Genomic DNA, 11,156 nt, shown 5'->3' on the forward strand with positions numbered 1-11,156 from the left:
AGACCTGAGTTCAAATCCAGCTTCAGATACTTAATACCTTTGTGACCCTGGACAAGTCACTTAACCTCTTAAACCAGTCTTAATCCATTGGACAAAGAAATGGAAAACCATTCCAGTATCTTTGCTAAGAAAATCACACAGTGTAGTCCACAGGGTCATGAAGAGTTAGGCATGACTGAAAAACAATGATGTGATAATATTCCATCTTCTATAATATCATGTATAATTAGTGTAAGGCTTTATAATAGTGTATTGTATACATGAGTAGGGACATACAGGTGGATGTGAGAGATGTTATAGAAGTAAAACTGACAAGGCTTGGCACCCAAATGGGCATGGGGGATCAGGGAGTGGGAGATTTATTCATTGACCATCTGAAAAAGCAAAATGCTGATTTGGAGAACTGAATTAACTGTATTTACAAGGTCTTAAAATAAGAGTTGGGGGGCGGCCAGGTATCACAGCGAGTAAGAGCACTGGCCCCAGTGTTGGGATGACCTGGGGGATCGAATCCAGGCTCAGACACTTAGCATCCACCCAGAAACACCTGGCCATGTAACCGTCAGCAAGTTACTTAACCCCAATTGCTTAGGGGTGGCCAGGTGGCTCAGTGAGTAAGAGTACCGGCCCCAGTGTCGGGATGACCTGGGGGATCGAATCTGGGCTCAGCTACTTAGCACCACACCCAGAAATAACTGGCCATGTAACCTTGAGCAAGTTACTTAACCCCAATTACTTTAAAAAAAAAATAAGAGTTGGGTGTGTAATATGGGTTCATTATCTATGTTTTAGCTCAAGAAGTGCCATCTTGGTGAGGTGTATATGAACTCAATCATATATATGTATATGGATATATGGATACATATGGAGTTCAGTTATTTCAGTTGTGTCCAACACATGAGGAATTGTAGCAAATAGAATTAAATTATTTGCTCCAGGTCAAATAGCTAGTAAGTGTGTTGAGGCCAGATTTGGACTCAGGAAAAGATTAGACTTCAAGTTGGGTGCTCTATTCACTGTGCCACCTAACTGCACCTATGTGGACTCTGTGCAAGGCTGTTCTTCCCAGAGAGAATTAATATGCTTGTACTGGGAAAATTCTTCGGAGTTCTCTAGCACTTTTGAACATTTCTTTGAACTGCTAGTACTTCAGTAGATTTTAATTGAAATTTTCTTAGGTGAATTGGTGGATAAAAAGCAGACTTGGTGCCATTCTTCATTAAATAGTTTACTATGGTACTAGAGGGAGGTAATATGAACCCAGCTGAGGACAGTATTTAAAGCTCTAACCCCAACTGAAACATGCTTATTAGCAAATGCCCAACAAAGTTCCTATTGTTTCCTTAAGCAGACAGAATTGTTGTTATAACCAAGTTCTCAGTCAAACACCTAGAAAAAGCTGCCTTTACTTGCCTCCATTTTCTCTTTCTCACTCTTCAACATTTTGCAGTCTGGTTTCCAACTTCATTATTCCTTATGGCATAGTAGTATTCCATTGTACAAGTTCATATAATTTGGTAGGCTATTTTTTTCAATTGAGGGCAACCCTCTACTTTACAGTTCTTTGCTACCAAAAAAGGAGCTGATATAAATATTTTTGTACATGTGGGTCCTTTCCATCTTTCTTTGATATCTTTAACTCTTTACAACCTTTCCCCAACCTGTCTTTCCAGCCCTTATTGCACCTTGCTCCCCTTCTTGCACACTTTGATTTGACCAAACTTTCTTCATCACTCATAACATTCCATCTCTTGTCTCTGTGATTTTTGCCCTGGGTTTCCCACCATGTCTCAAATGTACATCTCATTTTCACCTCATACAATTCCTCTTTTCCTTACAAATACCACTTTCTACGTGAAATCATTTCTGGTTCCCTCAACTGCTGGTACCCTTCCTCTCAGACTACCTTATATTTAACCACTTTATTTTTTAAAATTTGTTCCCCTTATTTTTATTCTGTATTTACTTGTTATCTTCTCCATTAGAATCTTATGTTTTTTGAGAGTAAGAATTGTTTCACTTCTTATTTGTTTGCCCTGAACCTGACACAGCATTTTCACATAATAAATGTTTGTTGATTAACAGTGCATTTGTATAATGTTAGATTACTGAATTTGCAGGTTTTAAAAAACCTAATAAAACCATGGCTTCTTGAAGTGTTAAAGAACTGTTTTCAGTGATATTAGGAGTAAGCATCAACAGAGTTTAAAGAAAATTCCAATTCTAGATTAAACTTGCATGTTTTATGGATTTCCCCAACAGGCTCGGGCTTCTTCCTCACCAGTGATTCTGGTTGGTACCCATTTGGATGTTTCTGATGAGAAACGGCGAAAGGACTCCATAAGCAAAATAACTAAGGAGCTCTTAAACAAAAGAGTGTTCCCTGAAATAAGGGCTTACCATTTTGTGAATGCTACAGAAGAATATGATGCATTGGTAAAACTTCGGAAAAGTATCGTAAAAGAGAGTCTGAACTTCAAGGTATTGTTTAATAATCTTGTATTGGGCTTATGAGCATGAACCAGTATTAGTTTTCTTAGTTCATTTTATTTATATTCTTGACAGTGTATCATTGTATATAGAGGTGGCCTCAAAACCAGGAAGATCTGGGTTCAAGTAATGCTCTTAACACATAAATACCCATGTGACCCTGTGTAAGTCATTTAACTTCTCAGTGCTCTAACTCTCTAAGACTATAATAAACTACACATAACCTGTTGATCTGCATTGGTAAAGAGAATTTTCTCAAATGACAGTTTCCTATATCAATGAAAGCATAGGTCTATTCACTATCCCTTGTACTCAGAAACACTTTGGATTACCTAAATTTCTGTTCTAATGCCTCATCATTCCATGGAGGTGATCCTGGGTTTTTCAAGGCAATATTAGAATGGGATGCACAGGAGAATACAGGCTAGACTATGTTGATTCTTTGGGCAATACAGCAAGCTTATTCTTGGTCTCTGCTTATAGAAAAACAGTTTAAAAATCTCTCTTCTTCCTACTTTTCCTTCCACCCAGGGATGGGGAAGAGTGGGGGACAGCAAGGAGCAATCAGTTACCTTTGAGGTTTCTGATGTGGGGATATTGACAATATTGTCCTCTTCTGGAATTTTTTGTTTTGTACTTTGATCTCCCTGTCCCCATAATAAGAATCTATGGTCATTGTCCATTTCTGCTTTTTGGTCATGGTGTTTGCCCATTTCCTAGCTTTTAAAGTTCAACTCTCTTGATGGAGCCCAGGAAGTACTGATACAAGCTTCTTGTGCTGGGAGCCTGGCACCTGGTTACTGACTTTTTGTGCTGGGGCCTCAGGTGCTGGCAGCTGGAGTCTTTAGGGGTCTGACCTGGTGCTGAGCTGGGGTCACAACACTGGAGCTCTCAGATTGGGGGTGGGGAGTCTGGCCCATGGAAGACACCTGCTCACCTCAACTTTTTTAAAACACCGGGAGATGTGGCTCCTGGAGGACATCTGCCTGCCCACATGGAATTGTGCCTCCTGGAGTTGTGCTGAAGCCCTGGAAGATTTGGCTGCTGGAGAATGCCTACCCAAGTCACACATGATAATATTCCAAGCTGGTGTCTGATTGTTCCCCTGCCTGTACTGAGGCACTCAGGAGGGGCCTGGTGTTGGTGCTTGCCTGGTCCAGCATCCTGAGTTCAGGATCTCCCCCTGGTTTGTTGAGGTGGGGCTTGCCGGGACACCTCCCAACTTGTACTGTTCCCCCTCCCCAAGAATGAGAGGGGCTTTTCCCATTAGCCCCCCAAGCTTCCTGGGCTTTCAAAGTGTTGATGTTTTGGTGCAGAAAATAATACTGTGACATAAATAGGCTAGATGTTAGATTGCACAGAGAAGGTTGACCAAAGTTCAAGTTCTGCTTCAGAAATGCACTAGCTGTGTGACCCTGGGCAAGTCACTTTACCTTGCTCAGCCTCACTTCCTTCCTCTGCAAAATGGGAATAACAACAATAATAATGATAGCACCTACTTTCCAGGGGTGTTGTATTAAATGAGTGTCAAACCTTCAAGCATTATTTAAATGTTAGCTATGATGAAAATATAAATTAAGATATAATGAGGTTGCCTTAGAGGTTCAGTGAGAGAGAGATCACTTCCGACTGTAGGGAAGAATGGGTGAAGTTTCAATAGGTGAGAATTGTTTCTCATAATCATTATGTAAGATTTGGTTTCTATTTTTGGGTCTGTGCAGCACCTTGAGGTGGCAGAACATTGGAAAATGCATTTATTTTACTCAGTGAGGTGAATTGTTACTGCTAGTAAATCACAAAACTAATTAGAATAAGGTCATGAGCTATACCTAGCCATTGTAGGAAATAATCTTGTCAACTATATAAAAGAAAGTATAGTGGATTAATAAAAATCTATTGGCACTCAACTGATTGACAGATCAGTTCAGATTTTCTACTGATGTTATGAAGAATGCCATGTCATTTATTTATAGATTTTTTGCACCTTTTATAGGTATTTATCCAGTAAGCTTGAACTATGTAAATAAGACAGTACCTTTGTTCATGGGGCTTATCTTCTTTTTTTGTAAAAATATTTTATTTGGGATAGTTAAGTGGTGCCAAGAAGAGGCCCTGGAGTCAGGAGGACCTGAGTTCAAATCTGGCCTCAGACACTTAACGCTTACTAGCTGTGTTGGGCAAGCCACTTAACCCCAATTGCTGTACTTTCCCCCCTCCAAAAAGCAATACACACACATATATATATATATATATATATATTTATATGTACACATACATATCTGTAATATACATAAAATTCTAAATATAATCACAAAAAAGGGTTTTCTGTGTACACAGCAGAACATAAAAAGAGGATTCTATATAAAACTGAAACTCCCTTGTTCGCTACTTCTCTTTTTGAAAAGTTATATAATAAATTCTACATATTATTTTAGAAACAATCTACTTGTCTGTTTTTCCTTTTGAACTTTCTTCTTTTTATTCTGCCAGCTTATAATAATATTATAATGGCCCCCTTTTTCTTGACATCCCTATTGCAAACCCCTCTCACCATAACCATTACTCTGCATACAATTAACTGAAAGAAAGGGGGGGAAAGTTATAAGAAATAAGCATAGAAAAAATATTAATTGCCAGCATAATAAATGAACAAGCATAATAAAAATGACAATACTTCCTAAATCAGTTTACTTATTCAGTGCCATGGCAATTGAACTATGAAAGTTCTAGTTTTATAAGGAACTAGAAAAATAATGAAATTCATATGGAAGATAAAGGAATCTCAAGAGAAATAATGAAAAAGAGAACAAAGGGAACCTTGCAGTGCCACATGTCAAACTACTATAATACTACAAAGCAGCCATTATTAAAACATTTTGTAAAAATGGAGGAATATATCAGTGGAACATATTAAGTATATTACATACAGAGGCAAATGCATGCAGTACTCTAGTAACTCAAAGACCTAGCTACTAAGGACTCGACATTTGACAAAAACTGCTGGAAAAGTTGAACAGAAGTATAGGAGAAATTGGATTTATACTAATAGCTCATACCTTATAAACTAATGGACATATGACAATAAGATAAAGATATCTAATCTTTGTATAGGAGAAATATAACCAAACAGGAAATAGGATCACAGAAGATGAAACAGTTTTTATTACAGAAACTTTAAGGGTTTTTTGCACAAGCAAGTTAATGTAACTAAAATTAGAAGAAAAGCAGAGAAATGGTAGAAAAATCTTTGCTGCATATTTCTCAAAGATCTCATTTCTAAAATATATAAAGAAATGAAACTCCTGGGGGAAAAAAAAAACATTTCTCAATGTAAAGATATGAGCACACAATTCTCAAGGAAGAAATCTAGGCTAAAAATAACCATGTTTTAAAAAATGCTCTAAGTTACTACTAATTAAAGAAATGCAAATTAAACTGATTCTGAGATTCTACCTCATACCCATTAGAATGGCAAAAAGCCCAAAAAAGGAAAATGATAAATATTGATGGGGATTTGGGAAAACTTGAATGTTGATGGACCTGTAAATAGGTACAACATTTTGGAAAGCAATTTGGAATTATACATGAAAATTTACTATATAGTCCATGCCTTTTGACCCAACTATACCACTGCTAGGCCTATCCCTCTTTGGGATCAAAGAGATCAGAGAAAGGAAAAAAATTCTTTAAGTACAAAAAAAATTATAGCTGCTTTTTTTTTTTGTGTTGGCAAAAAAAAGGGATAGTAAAAATTGAGGAAAGATTGAATAAGTTACCATATATGAATATGATAATGGTACTGTTGTATGTTAAGAAATGAGGAAATAGATGATTTCAAAAATAAACAGGCCTATATGAACTGATGAAGAATCACAAGAAGAATTTCTACAATTAACAACTACAATGAAAAAAAATCACCAAAACACAAAGTACTTTGAAAACTACCAGAACTTTAATCCATATATTAATCATTCACATGATAGAACTTGCTATTTATTATAGAAAGGTGATTGGTTTAGGGTCCAGAATGAGACAAATATTAATATAAAGCCATAGAGAAAATTTGTTTTACTTGGCTGTGTACATTTGTTATGAGATACTTTTTTTCTTAATGGGTGAGGATGGCAAGGAGAAAAAATAGATTTTCTGTTAATTTTTTTTTAAATAGAGAAGGGGCATACTACATATATGAAATACTGCATGTACTTTCTGATGAGGTCATTAATTTTACTTTTAATTATTTTGCTATAAGAAATCTCTCACGACGTGGGAAAACCTGTAACTGTAACGTAAAAGCAAAACATTCCAATAAAACTAAAAAAGATATTCCTAGAGTGATTACTTATTTCTTTTTTTAATTTGTAAATTTTTATTTTAAATAAATACAAAATAAGAAAAAAGAAATAAACTTTAACACTAAAACTAAAATAATGCAGAATAAAAAAAGAAAAAAGAAGCATTTCCATGTGCATAACAAAAGTGGGAGAGGATTCAAAATGTACAGCAATGAATTTGCATTTCAAGAAAGCCTATATAGGGGCAGCTAGGTGGCACAGTAAATAAAGCACTAGTCCTGGAGTCAGGAGGCCCTGAGTTCAAATTTGGACTTAGATACTTCACACTTACTAGCTGTGTGACCTTGGGCAAGTCACTTAACCCAATTGCTTTGCCTTCTCCCACCCCCCAAATAAAAAGCCTGTATATAATAAATACTGTGCATTGTGTTGAGAGCTGTCCATCTTTTCTTTGCTTTCTTGTAAGTTTTCTTAAGTTCTCTGTTGTGCACTTTTTACTTTGTCCTTTTTTTCCCTCTCCTTCCTTCCACTCCACCGCCCCCCGCCCCCCCAAAATCAACAATTAAGTGTGGCTAGGTAGACACATATATATGCCTATATATACATGCATTCATATATAGACATATGCACAGATATACATACACACATATATCCATACATATATACATTTACTTATACATACATACACGTAGATATCTATAATTATAGTTATATATTGACACATGCATTCATATGCATGCATATTTATAAAACCATGTAATTACTTATTTATCCTCTTTTTCTCTGAGGGTGGGTAACCTTCATAAGACTTCAAAAGTCCAAGTCTTTCCATACTTTTCCAAATCCACTAACATCATTTCTTACACCACAGCAATATCCCTACCTTACACTGTCTAGTTGTTTTAAATAGTCCAAAACAACATTGATAAAAATGGCTAACGCAGAGTGTAGTTTCTCTATTTTTCTCTTTTGCTTAAATCTATTTTAGCCTCACCTTTGTCTGAGATCCTGATTACCATCCCTGCTCCTTTTTCCCCTGACAAATTCTACTCTTGATCTTTATTTTATGTTTTTGTGTATCTTATTTCCTATCCCTTCTGATTTCTTTAGTTTACTTCTATCCATTATCTTGCCCTCCTGTTGCTTAGCCTACACCCCACCCCCAAGATCCCTCCCTTATCCTCCTGTTCCCATTAATCTTATACTTTTCTAGACATATATGTATTGTTCCCTCTTAAACCCATTCCCAAAGAAGTAGGTTTCCAGAGCTACTAACCCTCCTCCGCTATCTAATTCTTTTGTGTCTCTTCTTCTTCTTGCACCTTATCTGTATGAGATAATTACTCTTTTTAGTTGTTCCTAAATGCTTTTACTTTTTAAGATCATATCATACTCAGCTCTAGCCCAATCTTTCTTACAAGCTACACAATTACTAATAACAATCATAGGTTTTACATTTTATATACATTAAAAAGTATATGTAGTCTGTCCTTATTGGGTCCTTTGTGATTATTTTTTGGTATGTACCTTATTATTTCTCTTGGCTCTTGTATGTCAGATTAATATATTAAATTCAAATTTTGTTTTTTTTAAAACAAAATCCTGAAAGTCTGATGATTCATTAACTGTCCATTTTTTTTCATTCAGGATTATGTTTAGCTTTTTTTTTTTTTCTTTTTGGAGGGCAGTTGGGGTTAAGCGACTTGCCCAAGGTCACACAGCTAGTAAGTGTTAAGTGTCTGAGGCCAGATTTGAACTCAGGTCCTCCTGACTCCAGGGCTGGTGCTCTATTCACTGCACCACCAAGCTGCCTGAGGCTTACGCTTAGCTTTGTTGCATATGATATTTTTGGCCAGAACCCCAATTCTTTTGCCCTTCATGTAGTGTTTCATTAACTGAAGTCTTTTAGTGTTGCTGCTATTAGGTCTTTTGTGATTCTAATTCTAATTTAAATTGTTTTTTTCTTGTTGCTCATAATATTTTGTCCTTGAACTGGAGGTTTTGGAATTTGATTATGATATTCCTGTGGGTTTTCCTTGTAGGATCCCTTTGAGCTGGTGATTGGTGGATTTTTTTTTCTATTTCTACTTTTTTCTCTTGTTCTAATGCTTTAGGACAATTTTCTTTAATTATTTCTTATATTATTGTGTCAAAATTCATTATTTAATTATGGATTTCAGGTAGTCTGATTATTCTTATGTTTTGTCTCCTTTTTTTTTATTTTAAAGCAATCAGGGTTAAGTAACTTGCTCAAGGTTACACGGCCAGTTATTTCTGGGTGTAATGTTTTCTCTCCTTAATCTGCTCTCCAGATGAGTTGTTTTTCTTCTGAGATGTTTCATATTTTCTTTAATTTTTTCATTCTCTATATTTTGTTTTATTATTTCTTGATCTCTTACAACTTCACTGGCTTCCCCTTGTCCAATTTGGATTTTCAAGGAGTCATTTTCTTACTTAAGATTCTGGACCAACCTTTCTAATTGGTTGACTTTCTTTTCATAATCTTGTTTTTCTTGGATTTTTTTTTAGTTTTTCCTCAGTGTCTCTCATTTGATTTTTAAAATCTTTATTAAGTTCTTCTATGAATTATTTTTGAGCAGGTGACAATTTAATGGTAGTCTTTGGGGTAGAAGAGAGTTTCTTTGCTTCAGTATCCTCCTTTGAAGATGAACTCCAGTTTCCTCTATTCCCATAGTAGCTCTCTATGGTTGGATTCTTTCTCCTTTGCCTCATTAAAAAAAAAATTGTAGCAGCTTAGTTTTTGTTGTCACCTCTAATTCTAGGTTATGGGAGATGATGCCTCTGGCCTAAGATCTTCCTTCAGTTCTCCCCTCTTGTCTGGAACTGAAACCAAGACTTCCAGCCTCCTGTAAATGCCCAAAGCCAATTGTCTCCCTGCCCCACTGCTTCTGCACTCATGGGGCATGTGCTGGATCCTTCTTGTCCTCGGCCATGTTTCCTCTGCATAGCTGCGTCTAGTGTTCCTTGTTAGCAGAGGTTCCCTCTATCTTTCCTAGCTCAGACACCCAATACCCCTCACTGTCCTGGTGGTCAAAGTTCTTGTGACTGGGGCCAAAGCAGCTCCCTACCCCAGCTAACCCTAGGGTTTACTGCTTGCTGTTTAATAGTATCTAGCATGGAGGTGTTTATGCTTCACAGGGACCAAACCTAGTCCTGGGATTTTTCTCCATATCTTCTCTAATTTTCCCATGAGGACTGCAGTTCTGCCCCTATTCTTATTTATTTTTACTACTTTATGTTCACCCTGAGCCACTATTTTATCTAGTTTGTGGGGGAAATCTGGAGAGTTTGGAATTTTCTGACCTACTCTGCTTTCTTCCCAAAATCCTTTCCCTGGATTTCTTGTGATTATTTATTTCTTAGTTTTTGAAAAGTTAATTTCAAATATGTGCATATTGACTGCAACAAACTCTTAATATGTAGGTTGAAAATTAAAAAAAAATCCATTATTGATAATTAGGGATTCTTCCTGTTTCCATTTTACTAATGTTTAAGTAAATACATTTCTAATTTGCCACCATTTTATTTGACAATCCTCTCCATCTTTTTTCATTAATTTCCTTTTGCATTTCTTTGTTGATTCTTTATCTTTTTATAATGATAATTTTCCTGGTGGTTATAACTGTATTACATATTTGAACTTTTTTTTCTTGTTTATCCCTTTTAATTTTTGAATGTCTTTTTTTTTCTTTGTTGGATAACATGATGGCAATCATTTCTACCCGCTTTTTTAAGATTCACTTGATTCATGGTAAATTTTTTTCCATTCCCTCAGTTTTATTTTGTGCATATGTTTTTTGAATGTTTTTATTTTAAGCAAAAGATTATAGGTTTTCTTTTTATTTAACCTGTCACTCTTTTTTTGTTTTATTTGATTTTTAAATATTTAAAATTATGAGTTAAATTTATATATAAATTTAAATTTCCTCTATCCCTAAAATTATTTTTCAAGCTATACATTTTTTCTTCTTTTAATGTAAACATATTATGATGTTCCTTTAGTTATTTTACTAAATCTTGTTTTAAAATGATCTCATTCCCACTTGCTCTCTTCCTTTCATGTCTGATCCTCTCTTCTCATTTGTTACCCAGTTTTATTCAGAGTTTTGTTTTTTAGTTCTTCTCTCCTGCTTTTATTTGGTTATATATTTCTTTCCCTCTTTTTTCTTCTCAGTCAGGTAGATACTTATTTCCTCTCCTCACCTTTCGCTATCCCTGTTTGTTAGGTGTTTCTTTTAAAAATTTCATCTTTTTGCATCCTTTCCAAAAAAATTTCTTTCACTCTTTGTTACCCATCTTTCTCTTTATGTTTACTCTAGACCTTCATTCTCATGATTCATGACCTTATAA

At 35.6% G+C, this 11,156-nt stretch overlaps 1 protein-coding gene across 2 annotated transcripts in view; it reads left to right on the plus strand.

The window, feature by feature from the left end:
* Window positions 1-11,156, plus strand: part of LRRK2 (leucine rich repeat kinase 2) — a 244,910-nt gene that overhangs the window by 159,153 nt on the left and 74,601 nt on the right. For both annotated transcript variants that reach the window (XM_069099462.1, XM_069099463.1), the window contains exon 31: window positions 2,263-2,481. In XM_069099462.1, the coding sequence (XP_068955563.1) occupies window positions 2,263-2,481 (219 nt within the window). The remainder of the gene's footprint in view (window positions 1-2,262; window positions 2,482-11,156) is intronic.

The sequence above is a fragment of the Petaurus breviceps genome, unplaced genomic scaffold (genome assembly GCF_028583685.1).
Source record: "Petaurus breviceps papuanus isolate PSGF00001 unplaced genomic scaffold, PetGlider_PUasm1.0 379, whole genome shotgun sequence".
NCBI lineage: Eukaryota > Metazoa > Chordata > Mammalia > Diprotodontia > Petauridae > Petaurus > Petaurus breviceps.